The following is a 21,927-nucleotide window of genomic DNA, read 5'->3' as shown; positions in this document are numbered from 1 at the left end:
GGCCAGAGTTCAAACATCATTTCTAGGAGGTAATTGTTAAAAGTTTACAAGTGGAAATCAGTCCAAGGAAAGGGATTGTAAAAGACTCAGTTTTTCATAAGATTCAGTGGAAATAGTCAGCTAGTCTATATATTTGTGTCTGTAGTAGAGATAGTAACATAAAGAATCATACCAATGAATGTGCAGAAAGGCTAAAAGGAAATGATTGCAACCTTGTCAGCTAAGTAAGACATTAAAGAGTTTAAGAAAGGATTGATTCTTCACTGGGAAAGCAACGGCTACCCAGGATATTGCGAGGAAGAGGTGGAGTCTTATTGCTGTTTATTTTAAGATATTTTAAAATTGTTTTATTCATGTATAACTTTTTACGAGTAATAAAGCTGTGTTCTTTTGTTAAAAGAACATAGGCAACCTTGTGTGAACATGTTCATTATCAGGTCAACCCAGTAACCAAACTGCAAAACTTTAAAAAAAACCTAGGACTTATTAACAAGATAACAAAGTGTGGAGCTGGATGAACACAGCAGACCAAGCAGCATCTCAGGAGCACAAAAGCTGACATTTCGGGCCTAAACCGATTTTCTGATGAAGGGTCTAGGCCTGAAACGTCAGCTTTTCTGCTCCTAAGATGCTGCTTGGCCTGCTGTGTTCATCCAGCTCTACACTTTGTTATCTCGGAGTCTCCAGCATCTGCAGTTCCCATTATCCCTAGGACTTATTAAACCAATTTTCATTTGTAGCTCTGACTTGTCCGATATTACAAACAGTTGGAATCGTAATGTCTTCCTACAATACAAAAACAACTATTCACTACAGATCAAGTTATTTATCCTTTTTTTAAAAAAAAATTAGGACAGCAGTGAGGAGAAATAGCTTCACCCAGAGAGTGGTGAGCCTGAGGAATTCACTACCACAGAAAGCATTCAAGGCCAAAACATTGATTTCAAGAAGGAGTTGACAAAAGCATTTGGGACTAAAGGTGTGAAAAGATATTGGGGGAAAGTAGGAACAGGCTGTTGCATTGGATTATTGACCATGAGCTTAATGAATGGTGAAGCAGGCCTGAAGGACTGAATGGGCCTTCTCATGCTATGGTTTTCTATGTAAACATTAATCAGAAAATGTTATCAAACTTAATTCTTCCTCACCACCACTACTTGGCAGAATAGCCTTCATTGGTATCATATAGTGTGTCCACTATTACCTCGAACCATACACAGATATTAATTGAAAACTAGATTAAACATGATTGACAAAGGAGTAACAACTTATAATGGTAGGATTGGATAAAGAGAAGTGGAAGGATACCTTCCTGAATTAGAAATGCCAGCATATACCTTATGATCGAAATGGCTTATTTTTTACTGTACATTCTGTGGAAATACTACAGGCAGTCCAGATCAGGAATGGAATATTTTCGCAGAAACTCTCTTTCGGCTCTCAAAATTGAACACCAATTTTGTGTTACTTCAATAATGTACACAGTCCTCTGAGTTTTTAAAGGGTGTTTGGCATTATGCTATTTGTACATTGGTGATTTGTCAGTTTCACTTAGGTTATAGTAATAGAGTGAAGTGCAGCTGCAGAAACAGCTTGGAAGGATGAAATGAATCTGCAGCCCCTTTTGGATAAAAAGGAAGCGAATTGACTGAAATCATATCAGAGCATAGGCCTGAGATTCACCTAAAAATAAGTGCTTATGGAGGCTGTGTTTTTCTGGGGGGAGCAGGGGGGTTTGTTACAAAGCTTTGTCACCTTTATTGCTTCTTGCCACAAGCTGGTTATCTGGCTGCCACAGTGAGCACTGAAATGCTTTTAGAGATCGTGTTCATGATAGCCTCAACATTTTTGCTTTGCATTCAGGGAATATCAACAACATTAGTAAGCCTGCCATTCATTGTTGTTTTAAGGTTTGTTTGAGTAAGCAATTACTTTGTGTCCTGGACAATCAAAAATTGCAGATGATTGGTGTTTGCACTGCTTTTAGACTTCTTTCAAATCCAGATTGTTATTGGCTACATCCAGATTGCCTTGAACTCTTTTAAATAACTCTCTTCTATGAATTGAAAGGTTGTTTGCTCCACAATGTGAAGAGATCATCAGGAACACCTCTTGTAAGTCTGAATGACAATTATAGAATGGCTACAGCACTGCAGAAGGCTTTTGAGTCTCTTTCTTTTTATCAGGTGCCATTCTGCACCCCCTCATTGCCCTGCAGAGCAAACTGACCACTGATGAAAAAGCCTAACCCCTATACAGTCAGATTATGATCGTTCTCAGAACGTACTGTTGATCATCAAACTGCAACATATACACAACCATGTCGCAGTTAGACTTTGGAAAACGTTCCATGCAAGAATTTGCTGTAAGCTTCATAATATTGCATAGCTACAAGTGCACATGATATCAAAATCAGGCACATACAGCACATTACCACTCATCTTTATTGCCTTTCTTATGTTTACTTATTGTGAACTCTTTTGGTACAGGGCAACAAAACATTCCACTCGAGATAGTGCTCCTAGTGACTACTCCAGTTTGTCTGACTCTCAGTTTCTTTTTGGATCGCAATTTTGTCCTGAGAATTCAGAGTCACAGGATTTTAACTTGTCTTCAAGAGCACAGAAGAATTCCCAGCAGAACTCTCAGCAGATTGAAGTAAGACAACTTTGACCCGTGAGCTAGTGTCTGAATCTTATACTTATGAGGTTTAAACAAAACAAAACTCAAAAGTTCATAGTCATTATAGAATAAGCATACAAAGTTCTCGCTAAGTGTGCGTCACATGAGCTGAGTTAAGAAACGTCACAATTTGGTATTTGACCACCAGTGCATTGGATTGTCATTAAAATTATCAATCTTCTAACCCTCATGCAGCTTCATCCATCATATTTCTACAATGTCCTTTAACCATCAGGTTGTCTTCTGTATCCTCAGGTCCTCGCTCTTTCCTTTCCTTCACCCATATGCATCTACCTCCTTAAAGTCTTCTACCTCTCCACCTCTCCCTTCACATTCTGAAGAATCCTCTTTTGAGCCAAGCTTTTATTTATTTCTAATACTACCTTCAACTTTTGACATCTGTTCTTTTATTCGTATTTTTTTTAACAATTTTCTATATTAAACGTGTTATGAAAATGCAAGTTATTGCTGTTGTCCAATAATGTACTTCACTGGAATTTAAGGATAAACCTGTATCAGAAATTTGTTAATGAGTATGTTGGATAATTTCTTATTATTTTAAGCCTACTAACAGACTAACCCAATGCCCCTGAATTTATCTGTCTGGTATAGTGGTTAATTTGTTTGAAGTGAATTTTTACCTGCAATGTCATGTGTTGGAGCTTCCATATTTTCTCAATTGATAAAACAAAAGCTTTATGTCTGATGTGCTATAAAATGAGATTTTTTGATTGCAGGCAAATAATTGTAAGTAGATGCCAGGCAAAACCTAAATACATTTTCAACAATGAAAATTGAAAGAAAATACGCCCAAGTTGCTCCCTTAGATCTTTTAGCAGTTAGTTACAGAAAGGCATTAAAACAAAACCATGAGCAAGCCACCTCCTGCTCTTGAGTTCTTTTGTTTATTATGCAAAAAGATAATGTAAAATGGAGGATTTCATTTAAAAAATTATTATCATTGTTAAAAAATAGATTATGCAGTTCAGAGATTTCTTTAGATGCATAAATGGCAAAAATTTATGACAATTTAATAGCAGCTGAAAAGCAAGACATTTGCTGTTACACGTATAATTTTTAAACCACAAATTTATGAAGAATATGGATTAGAGCTTGGAGATTAATGGTAACTGCTTTTTCATGTTAGAAGGTAAATATTTCATTGTTAAGTAAAATAAATAGACTCCAAAGCAAGAACATATTCAAATCTTTAAGGATATGAGCCAGGATTTACCTGTAATTCACAAGTGCCAATATCCATAACTTGAACATATTTAATGTGCTTGAATTTCAGAATATAAATGTCATCACTTGTTCCTAAGTGCCCATTTTACAAGATCAATAATATGATTTAGATTTTCAATTCTGATTCTCCAAATTATAAGAACAGGTTGTCATTTATTTTTGTTAGAGAGATCAAAATTCACGAGAAACACCAAGCCAATCTTTATTTATTTCTGCTGTTTATAGACTGAGTCAAAGATCTATGAGAAATATCAGGCTAAGCCATACTTATTTGCTGCGGAAAGCAAAGAGAATCGTTTATTGACTCAATTTTATGCTGGGAAATCCAAAAGCCTTCTGGAACAGTTTGAGATTAGCAGAAGAAGGGCGAAAGATAAAGAAGAGAGGTAGTTATTACTGAAAATTTAGAGCACATACATTCTAGCTCTTCCTGATATGTTTGATTACAATGTTGTATTTAATTTCCTATCGTTTCAGTGAGCACTTTAATAACTGGCTTTCTAAGCTGCAGGAAAGCATTGAAGGGGTATGTATATATAAAGTCTGAGCATTTTGTCACAATGCTTAAATGATACACTTAACATTCACGACAATTGTGTCAGTAACATGTGGAAAGCATAGTAAGCATTATTATTTCAATCATATTGGGATTGGATCCATCAGGAATGGATCCAATTTTGGAGCAAGAATAGAGGCTGATTTTCCTCTGTGCTTATCTGTTCATTGCCTATTCAATATGACATATGTATGGCTATACTTGACAGCAACATGTAACTCCAAGCCATTTTTAAGGCATTTCCTTACTATGCCCTGTGCGAGTAAATCAGGGTGGAAACAGGACTATAACTATATGATGGTGCAAGCTATGATTGTGCTGTTAGTTGCATCACTGAAAAGTGGCAGTTAGAACAGTTAAATATTATTTTGATGCAGTATGAGAGGAGACAAGAAAGTTGCTTGTATGCATCATAATCTCCAGCATAGAGAGACTCCGGTGGAATGGCCTTCTGTACTTAAAATTTATGTAATTCTCAGAGTAAAGAAAAGCACTTGTCATTTTTCGTCCAGTCTTTGGCAGCTCCAAAAGTCCTTGAAAGCCTGTGACATGTTGAGTCTCAACTTATGCCCTTCTGGCAGGATTCTTCAGGCGTATCCTCCTAGTTTACATAAAACAAAATGAGGTGGCAAGTTATAAAAGCTTATTCTTGCTAACATCATTATTTTGAGTCAATCCTTACCACAAGTCTTATTCCTGTGATGTACCAGAAAATCCTAGAGCAGCATAGTAGAGGCGGAAATGTGGTTTGATTTGCAGCCTGTTTTCCTGTTCGGTATGTTTGTTTGTAGAATGCCAATTTCTTGAGCGGAGCAAAGAGAAAAATTTACTCAATCATATGAAATGATTGTTCAAGGATTGAAAGTTTTTTTATAAATTCAAGGTTGATTTGAATTGTACCCCTGAGACTGTGTAAAAGGAAAAGCTGGATTGGAGCCCAATTATGCCGCATTTATGACTCCATTAACTTGATTCCAAAGTTTTATTGAAGAGGCGAATCAAAATTGTACTTGGAATAGTTATGAGTTAAATGCTGCCATGGTAATGAGCCAGGATATGGCAGTCTTTAGTTTTAATTCCGTCCAGTTACATCTAAGGTGTGTCCATTTACAGCAAAATCCCAAGATCTTGCACCTTCTCGATGTGGATTTGAAAGGTCTGAACAGCAAAGCAAGCTACGCTGACACCACAAGCTACTTAAATCTTGTTCAGGGGCCCAAGAGATGCTTGGCTGGGGAACAACAGCTAGAAATACCTAATCTTGGTAGCCAAAACAAAACTTTCCACTGGGAATGTAAATCGGCCAATTTACATTAAGATGACTTAATCTTTGCCATGTTTTCTTAAACTTGTGTTTTCTGCGCAGACGTTTAAAAATAAGTATAGGTTGAAGTGCCCTCTTTCCCCAAAATAGTATTTTCAATTCATCACACTAGCAGGTTCAAGAAAATAAGTCATTTAAAAATTCCTGTGTGTGAAACTGAATCCCTTCATATGGTGTCATTATTTATTCTTAATCGATTGTTAATGTTGCTTTTTCATAAATAAGCATGCACCTCTTTCAGTAGGTGTCTAGTGTTGCATGCAGCACACTGCTCTACATTGTGGTCTTTTAGGACATATGGTTGTAACCCTCTTCCCCCGTTGCCTCAATAGCATGATTTTAATAGAAATAAAGACTGCTTGACTTTTTTCTCTTACGTGTACCTAGCCATACACTTGCCTGGAACTTAATACAATAAAGGTGGCAATATCATACAAATGTTTACTAATTTACTGAGCATTCCTTTATGCAATATTTATGCAAAAAATACACCACAAGCATTAAGAGGTAAAAGTCAAATGTTGTTGTGAATTCTACTAATGCTGCCATAAGCAACCTCTTGATCATTGATTCAAGAGGTATTTTACACGTGTGATATTTTTTATCTTAAAGATTAAAATATGCTTTAATAATCTTGAAAAGAAGACCGAACTGCACAATAGATCGGTTCTAGAGGGATTGGACAGTATATCAAAAACAAGTAAGTTGACCATTTTTTTAAGGCTCTCAAGTAACTATTTTGTGGAAAAGTGAACACCACTAAGACAACTATACAATTTTCCCACATTTAATGACAGCTTAATCCAGGATGGGATTTTAAAATCACTAGATTTAGTGAAATGGCCTACCACTCAATATTCTCTTGAGTAATGTTTAGAAAATCAGAAATCAATCATCTGCTCATTGTTATGTGATTTCATTTCATTGACATTTCAAGCAAATGTACAGTGTCAGTGAAACCCAGAACAATCCAGCTAAAAAAAATCAATATTAAGCTCAAATTAGAGGCTAAAATCATAAGTCAAAATTGTTCAGTAAGCAGAGAAAACTTTTTTAACGACCAAGTGTTCATTTCGAGTATAATCATAACAGCAGAATACAGATTAGTTGTAATTTCTGTTGCAGCAAAAACAAGTGTGAGACAAGATTTATATTTAATGCTAACTGACAGGTAATATGTTCCACGTTTGCAGCACTTTTCTAAGCCGACCACAGAAACTAACTCCTTTCATTAAGAGTTGAATTTTTGTGTCAAGCTCTATCAAAGGAAAATCATCGGAGTGTATAATGGCTGGTTAATTCACAACTGCACACTTTTCTTCTGAAATTGAAAAATTGTTTTCTATTTAGGATTAAAGTATGTGAACAAGTTATGTAATAATTTTTAAAAATGAACTCCATATCCCTATCATGGGATTAGAGAGGGCTGTAACTAATTGGCTTTTGTTATACTGAATTTTGCTGTTTGATTCCAGCTTGTTCTAAGCTCATTTCTTTAAGCTACTGATATCTAAATGTTAACTTCAAATAAGCCCAACACAGTAATTCCTTATGAAAATTGAATTATGTTCTCACAAAAATAAATTACCAATTATTTGGACATTTTTGTGAATGAGCATTTTATAAAATGGTAGGTGAGTTTTACACATGGTTACATGACCACTAGGTGGAGCACTGTACAATTGCCAAAGTCCCGATTATTTCTTGTAAAGTTAAACAAGTCAAGATAGTCAATGAACTTCATACAATATTTAATATATACTGGACAACCATTTCTTAGAATCACAAAAATAATGATAAAACAAATTGAAAACCAGGAAAGTCAAGCTGTAAATGACCATATGTAAATTGATCGGTAAATTTCAGAAATTTTTTTTTCTAAACCCAGCGTTCCTGTAACAGTTTTATGCGGCTACCAGTTACACCACAGGTCGATAATATTATTTAGACAAATTTATTTTGGCATGCTTGAAATTTTACTTGAATTTCATTAACCCAATAGAGTTTCCCACCCTTTGCAACTCAGAGGTAACCATTTTTGACACCCCATCTTCAGTAGCCCTGCATGAAGTTCCAAATTCTGACACCCATATAAAGAATAATGGTGTTTTCATAAGTTTTAGATTGTCTACATTTCACATGTTGTTATTTCCTCTCACTGCCTATCCCACATTACCCTTTGTTCAGTGCAGGAGAACATAAACACTCACTATGAATCAATTGTGAGTGCCTTAGAAGCTCGAAGTAGTACTGAGCAAATTCTGGAAATGGACAAGAGACTTACATCTGTAAGTTAATCATCTGTTCATAATGCAAAGTAATAGGCTGTGGATTGAAATAAATTATGTTTATTTTAATCGCTAATATATATATTAGTTTTTCTTTCAGCAGTCATTAGAAGTCAATCCAAAATTGAACTGATGTCTCTTCATTTGTGTGAAATATTTTGTTTGCATTTGAGCCTTGCCTTTAATGTTGTCCTTTGAGATTTGGAGAGCAGTAAGATTTATTTCTTCTGTCTAAAGATGAATCTAGCCATGCTTATTGTGGCAAACATGCAATTACTAAAAATTAACTGAAGAAGCTAATTTGTGCTATAATTTTGTTTACATAAAAACATAAATAATGATTCAAATAATTTGAAAATGTTTATACTTTACACTGTTTAAATTGTACTTACGGCGCTGTTTGTCTATTATTCTAACCAGCTTTTGATAGCTTTGTATTTTAAGTTTGGAAATTTCAGCAGATGCTTTAGATAATGGATTTTAGAGCTCTCATTCAAAATACCTGGTAAGGTTTGGCTAGAAGCTCTGAAATACATTAATTTGCTGTAACACCTCCGACCCTCTGCTGTCAATTGCATAGTATTTGTTTACACAAAATTGAAGTGCACTTTCTGCTGTTGATACTTTTATTGCTCTGCAGTAAAATGACTTTTTAACACAGTGGAAAGTGTACGATCAATGACTATTAGTTTTTATAAAAAATGTTGACAAGGCACTAGGACCCCAAAGGACTTTCAAGGAAGTGATGGGTAGAAATTGAGGACGCTGGCCATAATGCTTAAGTCTTCACTGGACTGGGGGGAGGTGCCAAAAGACTGGAGAATTTTAAACGTTATTGCCGTATTCAAGAAGGTTGTAAGAATAATCCCAGCATTTAAAGACCAGTCAATTTTAATTTGTCAGTGAGTGTTGAGGAATCCATATGGATGCATTAACATCTCATTATTGGCTCACCTCATTTATGTACAGATTGCTGTTTTTCCAGTCAGTGCAGGGAAGGCTAGGTGGCATCAACTCCAAACCTGTAAGTTCCAGGCTGGCTACCTCGCAGCTGCAGCTCTACTGCATCTTCACCAAGCCTTCATCTTGGTCATCATTCTCCAGCCTTGCTGGGTACACTATATAGGCAGCAACTACCTGCCTCCTCCATCGCTGGAGTCTCAGTACATCATTATAACTTATCTCAAACTCACTTATAATAGAAATGCACACAGAAATTGCTGGAAAAACTCAGCAGTTTTGGCAGCATCTGTGGATCAGTTCTGAAGAAGTGTCACCGGACCCAAAATGTCAAATCTGCTTTGTCTCCTCAGTTGCTGATGTTTTTCTACCTATTTCTGTTTGTGCTTCTGATTTCCAGTAGCTGCAGGTCTTTGTCATTTGTTCCCAGTAATAGTGGAATCCAGTGCTTCTTTACTGCACTTTGGAACTCACTAACACCTTACATTAAAATGCTCCTGCCAGGCTGTTTTCCATTCAGGAACAGGCACGCATCTCGTTTTTCGCAACAGGTAAATCTCCAGGGTTATACTCATTTGCTAAGTACTCACTCACTTTGTTCTTAATTCAATGCTCACAGCATCTCTGCCTTGCATTTTTGCACATTGCCACTTCATTCAGAATTTATAGGCTCAAAGTAGCTCTGTCTCTTGCTCAATTTTTAGTGAAGATAGAAAGTCAGCCATCTTAATAATAAAATGTGAGGCTGGATGAACACAGCAGGCCAAGCAGCATCTCAGGAGCGATGCTGCTTGGCCTGCTGTGTTCATCCAGCCTCACATTTTATTATCTTGGAATTCTCCAGCATCTGCAGTTCCCATTATCTCTGAAGTCAGCCATCTTGTTGTGTTTGCCAGCGCTGACCAGTTAAGGAATGGACTTGTTGCTGTACGGCATTGTCTTATGTCAATGTTACACCAGTATGTGCCAACGGCCTAAACTGCAAAGACACTGCTGAATTTTACTGAAAAGGCAACTATGCCTCAATTTTGGAGAGTTTCATGGGAGGATTTTATTGTTGAGCCACAGAAAATTTGTAAGAGTAGAAGAATAATTGAACCCTGATCTCAGCCCATTAGTCACCAGAGGTGACAATTTGTGTCTTGACAGAGACATAACACAAGCAGAGCAGAGAGCTGGTGTAGGACGGATGGCTTCAGGTGTATGGATCAGTGGGACAACTGGGACCTGTACAAGAAGGATGTGTACGCCTAAACTTGAGGGAGTGTCGATATCCTGGCAGGGAGGTTTGCTAGTGCCGCTTTGGAGGATTAAAATTAGTTTGGCAGGAGCCTGTGAGCCAGAGCAATAAGCCAGCATGTAAAATGGCCAAGAAAGAGCTTGAGACTAAGGTCAGTAAGACTAAGAAGGAAAATAGGGAGGGGGAGGTTTCTGAACACTTTGGGACTAGTGTTCTGAAGTCAGTTGTTTTAATCCGATGAGTGTGACAGATGAGGCTGATGAACTTGGACCTAGGTTTAATACATGTAACTATAACGTTGTAGCTATTACAGAAACTTGGTTGAGAGACAAACAAGACTGGCAGCTTAACATTCCAGGATTTAGATGTCTTAGGTGTGATAGAGAAGAATGTAAAAGAGATAGGGGAATTGCATTACTGATAAGGGAGAATCTCACAGTTGTACTGGGGGAGGACACCTTGGAGGGCTCATCCATCGAGGCCAAATGGGTAGAGTTTGGCCATAGGAGGAAAGCAGTCACTTTGGAGAGATTGTCTTCAAGGTCTCCCAAAGCCAGTGGGTGATACAAGAATAGATATGTAGACGGATGATGGAAAAATGTAAAAACAGCAAGGTTTATCATGGGTAATTTGACTGGGACTCACTTAGTACCAGCGGTTTGGATGAGGGAGAATTTGTTAGGTGTGCCCAGGATGTGTTTGTGTTTTTTTTTGAAATAATATATAAATAATCCAGCCAGGGAAGGGGCCATACTACACCTGGTATTGGGGAATGAGTCCAGCCAGGTAATAGAGGCTTCGGGGGGAAGTATTGCAGGAACAGAGACTATAATTCTGTAAGTTTACATTACTTATGGATATACATAAGGATAAGAACACTTTTGGGTGAAAGAGGAAAGCTAAATACTACAATATTAGACAGGAACTGAGGAATGTAGATTGGAGACTGCTGTTTGAGGGTAAATTTACATTGGCATGCAAGAATTTTTTAAAGGCCAGTTGATTAGAGTTCAGGACCAACATGTTCCTCTGAAATTGAAGGATAAGGATGACAAGATTCAGAAACTTTCGATGAGAAAGCAAATTGAGAGCTTAATCATAAAGAAAGAAGCGGTATACGTAAGGTTTTAGGAAACTGAAGACAGCCACTCGAAGAATACAAAGATGGCAGGAAGGAACTCAAACAAAGAATTAGGATAACTAAAAAGAGCCTAAAAAGAACTAAAAATACTTTGGCAAATGGGATTAAAGAAAATCCCAAGGCTTTTTATTCATATGCAAGGAGCAAGAGGGGAGCGAGGGAAAGGATAGGTCCACTCAAGACAAATGAGGGAACTTATGCTTGGAGCTGGAGGAAGTGGGTGAGGTCCTTAATGAATGTTTTCCATTGGAATTCACAAAAGAGAAGGACTTGGTGGATGATGAGTCCCAGGAGGATCGTATTGATTTTCTGGAGCATGTCAGTATAGCGGTTCTAACCACTGAGTCACTGTGCCACCCCTAAGAAATTGAAGAATATTCGGAGGGATTTTCACATTTTAAAAAATATGAATTTATTAGTGATAGGCAGCATGGTTTTGTGCAGAGAAAGTGATAGCTGTCAAACTTGTTTGAGCTTTTTGAGGAAGTGAAAAAGATGATTGAGGACAACACAATAGATGTTGCCTGTGTGGACTTTAGCAAAGCCTTTGGCAAAGTCCCTCATGGCAGGCTGATATAAAAGGTGTAGTCATGTGGGATCTGCAGAGATTTGTTAAGATGGATGCAGAACTGGATTATTCATAGAAGACAGAGTAGTGGTGGGAGGGTGTTTTTCTAGCTAGAAGTCTGTGAGCAGTATTGTTCCACAGGGAGCAGTGCTGGGACACCTATTGTTTGTATTTTGTATACATATATAAATGATTTGGAAGAAATTGTAGGTAGCCTGCTTGCTAAGTTTGTGGGCAACACAAAGATTGGGGGAGCTGTGTATAGTGAGGAGGATTGCCAGGGGGTACAGCAATTTGGATAGGCTAGAGACTCGAGTGGAGATATTACAGATGGAGTTTAATCTGGACAAATGCCATGTGACACATTTCAGAAGATCTAAGGTAGGGCAGAAGTATACAGTAAGTGCCAGAATTCTTAGTAGCATCAACATCAAGAGGGGTCTAGGCATACAGGTGCATAGCTCCCTGAAAGTGGCAACACAAGTGGATAAAGTGGTAAAGAAGGCATATCGCATGCTTGCATTTGTGGTCAGGGCACAGAGTAAAAAACTTGGCAAGTTATCGTGCAGCTGTATAGAAGTCTGTTTAGGCCACCTTTGGATTATTGTGCGCAGTTCTGGTCACCACACTACAAGGAGGATGTGGAGGCTTTGGAGAGGGTACAGAAACAGTTTATCAGGATGTCACCTGGTTTGGACGATACTAGCTCTGAGGAGAGATTAGGCTTGGTTTGTTTTCACTTGAATGTTGAAGAGTGAGGGTCAGCCTGACAAAGGTTTGCAAAATTGTGAGGCATGGATAGTTGGAGTCACAGAGCTATACAGCATGGAAACAGACCCTTCGGTTCGACTCGTCCATGCCAACCAGATATCCTAAACTTAATTGTCCATTTGCCAGCATTTAACTCATATCCCTCTAAACCCTTCTCTTAGTATACTCATCCAGATACCTTTTAAGTGTTGTAATCGTACCAGCCCCCACCACTTCCTCTGGCAGTTCATTCCATACACCATCACCTTCTCTGAAAAAAGTTGCCCCTTATATCTCTCTTAAACTTTTCCCCTCTCACCTTAAACCTATGCCATCTAGGTTTGGACTCCCCCACCCCAGGGAAAAGACCTTGACTATTCACTCTACCCATGCCACTCATGATTTTCTAAACCTCTATAGGGTCACTTTGACACTCCAGGGAAAATAGCCCACCCTAGTCAGCCTCTCCCTGAACCTCAAACCATACAACCCTGGCAATATCCTTGTGAATTTTCTGAGCCCTTACAAGTTTCACAATATCCGTCCTATTACAGGATATCTTTTTCCCGGGGCAAAAGTATCAACTACTAGGGGCCATAGGTTAAGGTAAAAGGGGTTAAGTTTAAAGGAGATATGAGAAGCAAGTTTTTTTCATATGGAGGTTGGCAGGTGCCTAGAATGCACTGCCAGAGGAGGTGGTGGAGGCAGATACAAGATCAACATTTAAGAGGCATTTTGAGGATATATCAATAGACATGGAATAGAAGGATATGGCCCTCATAGAGGCAGAAAGTTTTTACTTTAGATGGGCGTCCTGGTGGACTGAAGGTCTGTCCCTGTACTATACTTTTTGTTTTCTGCTAACAGTACTAAATTGTCTCATTGCTTGTCTGGCATTCAATGCTAGATGAACAGAAATTTCTTCCAATTGAATTGTAGGAAGTCATGCCACTTTCTACAGCTTCTACTACAGACTCTGTTTCCCATTTACCCATGCCACTACATTCTCTGACAACCATCTGAAACTGAAACAAAACTTTTGCAGCCTTAAAATCATAGATGACATTCTAACCACATATCTGTATCATTACTGTTGTGAAGTTGGGTAGAGTATTTGTACATTGGAAAGCAGGACATTAAAATTTGATGTTTTTCAAATATTGACATTTGTAAAATGGTGGGGTGGGGGGAAGGTGGTGTATGGTCCCTTTAAAAAATGATGCACCTTTTCTCAGCTTGGAGAGGGAAAAAGGGTCTGTGGACAGCCTGTGGGTTTGTAGGTCCACTGAGCATCTGAACTGCAACATTTGTATCAAAAGGCAGGCAAAGCAGCATTTTTAGCAAGACAACAAATTTGAATTTAACCAATTAAGTTAAACCCAGCCCTTAGATACCAAAAACTAATTAAATTTAAATCCGATAGTTTTGACAACGTAAGACCAGTCGTATTGTAAGAAATGGATATGTCATCAAAAGGAAAGAAGATGAGGCCATTTGGAAAATCGGGAGAGAATCAAATGCCATCTGATTAAGAGATCAGTGCTCTCAGCTCTTAGAGGAAGTGTCATCTCATTAATAAAGGCATTGTGGTATTCTTAGCTAATATTCCAGATAGAAAAATTCACGGACAGAGCATTCTTGACAGAACAGCAATGGAATAGGCACAGAACATTCCAGAAGATGTAACCCGGCTGTAATTGAGAAGTTCCAGTTATTTTCATTTTCGTTTCTATACGTGGGACTTGTATTTATTAGAATAGTATACCATTATAATCTTGGTTTAGTCAAGAATAGTTAATAGTTAGAAGGGGAATTGTTCGGTTTGTTAATAGTTCAGTTAATTTGTTCACTGTTAGATAAATAAATTGTTAATTGTTGATTATAGTGTGAAGTTTGTTTCACTTAACCACTCCTTTATAACAGATTGGGAGTGAGAGGCAGGTTATACCACTTTTCTCACACCTTTTAGTAGATTATAGGGCGAGGCAAGCCACTCTGGGTGTTTCGGTGTTAGTTATCAGAGGGGACAGGGAGTGTCGACCTCTGCTTTATAACATTACCAAAACTATCTATCTTTATCCATCTAGAACCTAGAACATAGAACAGTACAGCGCAGTACAGGCCGTTTGGCCAAGGATACTGTGTTGAACTTTTACCCTAAACCTCAGGTCTATCTAACCTCCACCCCTACCTTATACTATCATCCATATGCCTATCTAATAGCCGCTTAAATGCCCATAATGAGGCCGACTCCATTACCCTCTCCGGCAATGCATTCCACGCCCCTACCACTCTCTGAGTAAAGAACATACCTCTGATGTCTCCCCTATATCTACCTCCACTCACTTTAAAACAATGCCCCCTCATAATAGCTACCTCCACCCGAGGAAAAAGTCTCTGGCTGTCCACTGTAACTATACCTCTGATCATTTTGTACACCTCTATCAAGCCACCTCTCATCCTTCGCCACTCTAAAGAGAAAAGCCCTTGCTGTCTCAACCTTTCCTCGTAAGACCTTCCCTCCATTCCAGGCGACATCCTGCTAAATCTCCTCTGCTTCCACATCTTTCCTGTAACCTGGTATCAATCTGTGTAAATTTGGCTAACTGCACTCCTGTCTCAGCTCACTTGCTGCCGGAAACTTATGGAGATATATGTTTAGGAGCATCTTAATGGAGGAATGAGAGGCAGATAAGTTTTACGAGAGAATTCCTGCACTTTGGCCTAGATAATTAATGAATTAGCCTCCAGTGGTAGAGCAGTTCAAATTGGAAATACTCAATAATCCAGAATTAGATGAACAGTGATATCTTTGGTGAGTTGTTGGTCTGGAGGAAATTCAAGATTGGCAGGGATGAGGCCATGAGAGATTAGAAAACATGAATTAAAATAAGAAAAATGATTCCAGCTTATCTAATAGCTCAGTTTAATTCTGCAAGCAGGAGTGATGGGTGAGCAGGACTTGAAAACATTGAGAGTTGGGTGTCAGCATACATGCAAAAACTAACAATATGTTTATGAATGATATTGCTGAGGGGACGCATGTGAATGAAAATTGCAAAGGGCAAGAAAAGCTCCTTGTGGCACATCAAAGGTAATGTGGTGAAAGAAAATAAGCCACTGCAAATGGTACCTTGGCTACTACTTGTTTTTCCTTATTGTACACAGTACAGTCAGTGTCTGACCTCAATCATTTTAACATTCTGTTCGCCATTTTGCACAGATAATACCCAGCATTAGTTGAATCAAACAGGAAGCGAGGAGTTATACATTTGCCATTTGAGTTATAGTGGTCACACACAGTCATAGTAGAGTTTTATAAATTGTTCTGAAAATGTGACCATCAGGAAATATTGACTGTATTTAGATTATAGGACTGTGAAGAGCTTAGGTTCATGAACACCTTGACTTTTTATCTTTCAGAAGGAGAATGAAGTGAGTAATCTTAGAACTCAACTACAAACAATGCAGGAATGCCTAGATGGGATTAAACATTCACAATATGAACAACATCAGAAAATGTATGAACAGCTGTTTTGGTTTAAAGATAACTTTCAGGTTAAAGAAATCCTGTCTGAACTTCATAAACTCACTTCTAATTCAAACCTGAACATCCAGGTGCAAAATAACATGACACAAACAACTCCTAGTTCAAATGAAGAACTGTGCATAGTTAGTAAGGACAAGGCTTATTATGAAAGTACAAGAGTTTGCAGAACATCAGTCCAACCTCAACCAGATGTTGTGGACAGCCACCAATGCTTTGATACTAAAGCAGTATGTTCAGAAATATTACGTAATGATGATAGCAGTATTCATCTGAATGTTCACCAAAAACCTTTACCAGCGGATGCCAGATCAGGGCTATGTACTTTCATATATGAACAAAATGCCATGACTTCACGTTGTGGAGGCAAGGCTGAAGACACTTCTTCATTTTCTGCTGCAACAAACTCCAATCACACATCTGAGTGTCCATTTCCTCATATTGTGCACAGGGAGGTTTTGCCGAATGAATTACCTTTTCAATTATCTTCCCATGCTGATGTCGAATTGGCTGAACACCAGAGTGGCTCAAAGAGCAAATCAGCCTATACTTCCAATGCTCCTAAGCAGTGCATTATTCAGAAAATAGATCACAATGACAGTGAAAACAGATGGGCTCCTGTATCCTTAAATCCAAATGTCAAATATAATGTTGCTCAGAAAATGTGGCAGAACACAACTATGAAGAGCAATACAAGGAGAGGTTACAGTGCTGTGACAGGCAGGAAGATGGCGACTAGACGATGCACTAAAAGGGTAACTACCTGTAATGCACACAGTAAGAAAAAGGAAAACATTGCCAAAGCATCAAATAAATTAAAGACCCTTAATGTTTTCATTAAACAAGCTGCTTTGGATAAGCAGAAGATTAAGGCAGGTACCCACATAAAAACAACAATGAATGAAAGGCGAAGGCATCCTCTTGAAGGACTCTATGTGAGAGATCAGAACTGGCGGGGACAAGTAAAAAGGGGCAATTTTCCACAACAGCAGAATTGGGGGAAAGAGATTCCTAAAGTGGCTGAGAGAAATCTTTCATGGCAGTCTCCTAATTCTTTACAAAGGAGCTATCTGCAAAATGATATGGAATCTGGACACCATCTTCAGTCGTGGTTTAGTCCTTTAACTCAGGAGAGCTCCTGTGATAAATCACCAAAGCTTTCACTTGGAAAGGAAGCACAAAACAAAACACAGCTTAACCTTTTTGACAGCAGTGAAGACTCTGATTGATTAGGGTATATATAGCTTTTATTACATTTCACTTCAATATTTTACACACAATTGCAAGAATGAAAAAATAGTAAAAATTCATCCTAGTATAAAATTTACATTATGTAACAAATATATTTTGTTCACGTTGATTTATTCGAAATACACTGGATCCTGACAGTTAAATATCTGTCTTGGGTTATTGCTTTGGAAATTAATCCATTGTAATTATTATGATTTTGTTGTTTGAAACAGCTATAACTTCAAAAGCATTCATATCATCAGTTTGTTTTCGATATTTGTCCTCTAAGTGGTTTGCTTGTTAAGATATTGGCAGTTTTTTGTATCTGTATTTTATTTCTTGTTAGCGCTTGTTTTCCTGTATCTTAGTTACCTGTGCTGATGTACACCTACTATCTGGTTGTAAGAGCATTTCTGTTCTATACTGCAATCTGTATATTGCACACTGTACTTTGACATTGTACAGTTAGACTACTCCTGAAAACTACTATCACTATATCCAGTAATAGTTTATTAGCCGTCTATTAATTTTTACTATTGTTACATCCAAAATGTAAACCAGTGTATGTGTGTGATCATTTTGTTAAAATGATAATAAATCTCAGTTTGAATTAAGCAGAGGAATTAAGGGAAGAATGGATTATCTGATATGTTAAGTGGTTGGCATGGAGTCTTTTTGCCAGAAGCAGTTCCTGTGCCCTGACACTGGGTCTGTTGTTTCCTTTCTGATCATGGTTTTAGCTGCTGTACAACCTTTGTTTTGACAGTCTTTCCAACTTCCAGAATTTGTTCCTGCAGCACAGAGGATAGTTAATAATTTTCCATTGTTGCTAATACATTGAATAGGATAAATTGCTAGATACATCAGATTTGACACAATCTGTGGAAAGCTTAATGGAATGTATACTGTTTTCTCTTTCCAAGTTTCCTTGTGAAATTGAAATATGACTGCCAAAGAGAGAATTGTGCACCAATATTGAAGGCAGAGTATGTTGGACATGAATCAAGGAAATAGATTAATTAATATCAAGAGTTCACCCAAGTGCAGATTGGTAGGCGCAGGTTCCTGGAATCCTACTCACCTCCCACTTAGTAACTAAATGTTGTATCTTAGGGACATTAGCCTAAAACACAAGATGAAATTTAATGGTTGTAACAGTAAGCCCATCCATAAACTGGAGAACCAATGGCAGTGAAATGGGGTGTCTTTTCCTGGGCAGCAACCTTGCTACCAACTGAGCCATTCATTGGGCACTGTGCCCAAGAAAGAGAGACCCCCAACAGGCTTTATCTGGCAGTTTGCCCATGTGGCCTCCAATAACTATAATACCCCTGGAGGAGCATGAAATTTCACCAATGTATCAGCTTTCAAATGTTAACTGATGTTCCTCAGCTCTGTCACACCACCATCTCTCCTAACTCAATTGTGGCTAAATTACCAAACTGCTTGTCAAAGATCCAGTACAAGATGAACAGGATTTTTTTTTCCAATTAAATACTGCAAAAAACAAACTCTGTTCCTTAGTCCCATCTCTCTGGCAGTTGTCTAAGGCCAAACCAGGATGTTTGCAACTTTGATATCACACTTTACCCCAAAATGAGCTTATGATAAATTGAAAACACCTCCTTCCATCATCATAACATTGTTCAACTATCCCCCTAGTTCAAGTTACCTGTTGCCAAGACCTTAAATGTTGATTCTCTTACCTCTAGATTTTCTTGCTTTCTTATTTACGTGGCTGACTGTTCCACATAGTCATGCAGCATAGAAACAGCTTGTCCATGCTGGCCAAGTTTTTCAAACTAAACTAGTCCCACTTATCTGCATTTGGCTCATATCCCTCTAAACCTTTCCGACTCATGTACCTGTCCAAATGTCTTTTAAATGTTGTAACTCTATTTGCATCTACCACTTCCTCAGACCGTCTGTTCCATGTACAACCACCCTCTGTGTGGAAGAAGTTGTTCCTCAGGTCCCTTTTAAATCTTTTACCTCTCACCTTAAAAATATATCCTGTAGTTTTGAACTCCCCTATAGTCGGGAAAAGTCCTTTGCTATTCACCTCAACTATGCCCCTCATGATTGTATAAACATCTATAAGGTCGCACCTCAACCTGTGCTCCAGTGAAAAAAGTCACAACCTATCCTGCATCTCCTGATAACTCAAATGGCCTCATCAACATCCTGTACAACTACAACATGAGGCCCCAACTCCAATACTCAGTGGTCTGAGCAATGACAACAAGTGTGCTGGACATCTTTTTAACCACCCTGTTTACCTGTGACACAGCTTTCAAAGAACTATATACCTTGAACCACTAGGTCTCTCTGTTCAACAACAATTCCCAGGGCCTTACTATTAACTGCGTAAGTCCTGACCTTACACATTACCTGTTGTGAACTTGAGACCATCTGAAGCTCTGTTATCTGCTTCCTTGGTTTCATTAAGATCATTCACTGATCGCCCATGCTTGCAAACCTAAATTGGCTCTCGTTAAGCTGTGCCTTAATTCTAAAATCCCCCCCCCTAGATTTTCAAATCTCTTAAAGGTCTCTATCTTATCTGTTATTTTATAAACATTTGTTGGTTTGTTCTTTCTCTAGTTCTGTCTCATCCTAGTTTTAATAATGCGCCATTGGTAGCTGGTAAGCCTGAAGCTTTGGATATTCCCTGTCAAACCTCTGTGTCTACCACTCTTTCTTCCTTTGATGATCCTTAAAACCTTAGTCAAAGAAGATTTTGAAATTTTCTAATGTGGCTTGGTGTCAAATTGTGCGTTATAACTATATGTGACGTACCTTGGGATTTTTAAAGTTACATTAAAGCTGCTATATCAATACTAGGTGTCAAGTACCTGAAGCCAGCGAAAAAGCATGGGACGTTAATTTTGAATGATGAAGAATTGAACAGTTTTACGACTTGGTTATCTTGAGGGAGATTTTCTGCTTTGTACCTGCATGCTATGATTTTGATCCATCAATCTGAGCAGACAGCAGATTACAGGCTGAGATGTACAATTGTCAGTTCATGCTACAGGCATTGAAGTAGAAAATCATCTCCAGTGTCAACATTCAAGTAGAATTTAAGTCCAGCCCCTGACTTTGGATGCTAAGGTAGTGTTTAATAGGGGGAAGAGGATGCAGGGTCAGCATCCGACTATCTTTCCACCTCTATCTCTGGTAAGTCCCGTATGAGAAACTTCATGAATTGCCTTCCTGCCCCGAAACCAAATGAGGCTCTTATGTGGACAATTAATGTTCCGTTAAGGGTTCTGACCTGTTGATACTGGCTTTAAACTGGCAGTGAATCGGCAAGTCGTGATTCGGGAGCCCAAAAGACAAGTCCTTTTGTGGTTGCTTGTAGGCTTCTGATTGGCTCAGTGCCTGATCAAGGGATCTGGGATCAAAAAGTGGGAACCTACTGGTAGCCATTTTTTTAAACTCTCTTCCACTACTCAGCTCACTTAAGCCAGTAAATCCCTTCCACGTGTTTGGACCAAATCAAACCACCTCAAAGTATATTCAGAAGATTGTCTAGACCCTAACCTTTTCTTATTTTATAAATCAAATGTAAGGTATGGCATTCCAGTTGCAATTCGACTGGTCAAACTGCCAGATTTGAAGCAAAACTCACAGTTCGTACACGAAAGTTAAAATACAACAAAAGAAAGAAGAAATTAAAATAATTTAACTATTGGAAAATCTAACAGAATAATGGATTATTTGATTGCTAAACAGTAACTATTCCAATGTAGCAACATCCCATAAACACATCCTTGGCAAAAAGCAAGTTCAGAAAAATAGATTGTCTCTCAGACCAGGTCCAGGAGGAAAAAACATCAAGAGAAGACCCTGAGAGAGAGTGTAGCAGGGAGAGATGTACTGTGGTTTCCACAAACGGCTGACATCCCAGCAACAATAGCAACTGTCAAAATAAAAAGAAACTAAAAATCCTGATTCTTTGGGTGATTGCCCTATCCATTCAAGCTGCTTCTATTGCTCCTACCTTTATTTTTAAAAATATACCAAGCCCTCACTAAGCTATTAGCTTTATTGGCTCCAAATAGACAGCTCTATACTTGTCTTAAAACCTCTCTCTTCAAAAGAAACCAGGACAAAATGCACTTCTTAAAGCCATAGTATCATCACACATGGTTACTCCATTTTACCCTTAATCCTAATGGCTTTGTCCATCACAGATCTTGGGTCTTTTTTGGGCGTACTGCCAGCAATTACCGCCACTTTCCCAGTTGCATTGAGCTTTTGCCCTTCATCCCATGGAAGACTCATTGATGACCACTTAAGTGCCTTTCTGACATTTAATATAACAGCATTCTTTAGTCGGGGTTACATGACACTCTGCTCCCTTTCCAGCTTATGAATGATATCCCCATGC

The 21,927-nt window shown here is 38.3% G+C and overlaps 1 protein-coding gene across 1 annotated transcript in view; it reads left to right on the top strand.

Moving 5' to 3' along the window:
* LOC125460489 (interactor of HORMAD1 protein 1) overlaps window positions 1-17,736 on the top strand; it is a 56,309-nt gene extending 38,573 nt beyond the window's left edge. Inside the window, exons 4-9 of the mRNA XM_059649808.1 lie at window positions 2,490-2,658; window positions 4,153-4,313; window positions 4,405-4,453; window positions 6,420-6,507; window positions 7,995-8,095; window positions 16,178-17,736. Coding sequence (XP_059505791.1) covers window positions 2,490-2,658; window positions 4,153-4,313; window positions 4,405-4,453; window positions 6,420-6,507; window positions 7,995-8,095; window positions 16,178-17,530 — 1,921 coding nt within the window. The 3' untranslated portion in view covers window positions 17,531-17,736. The remainder of the gene's footprint in view (window positions 1-2,489; window positions 2,659-4,152; window positions 4,314-4,404; window positions 4,454-6,419; window positions 6,508-7,994; window positions 8,096-16,177) is intronic.
* The last annotated feature ends 4,191 nt before the right edge of the window (window positions 17,737-21,927 follow it).

This window comes from Stegostoma tigrinum, chromosome 11 (genome assembly GCF_030684315.1).
Source record: "Stegostoma tigrinum isolate sSteTig4 chromosome 11, sSteTig4.hap1, whole genome shotgun sequence".
NCBI lineage: Eukaryota > Metazoa > Chordata > Chondrichthyes > Orectolobiformes > Stegostomatidae > Stegostoma > Stegostoma tigrinum.
This window is presented reverse-complemented; position numbering and strand designations above follow the sequence as displayed.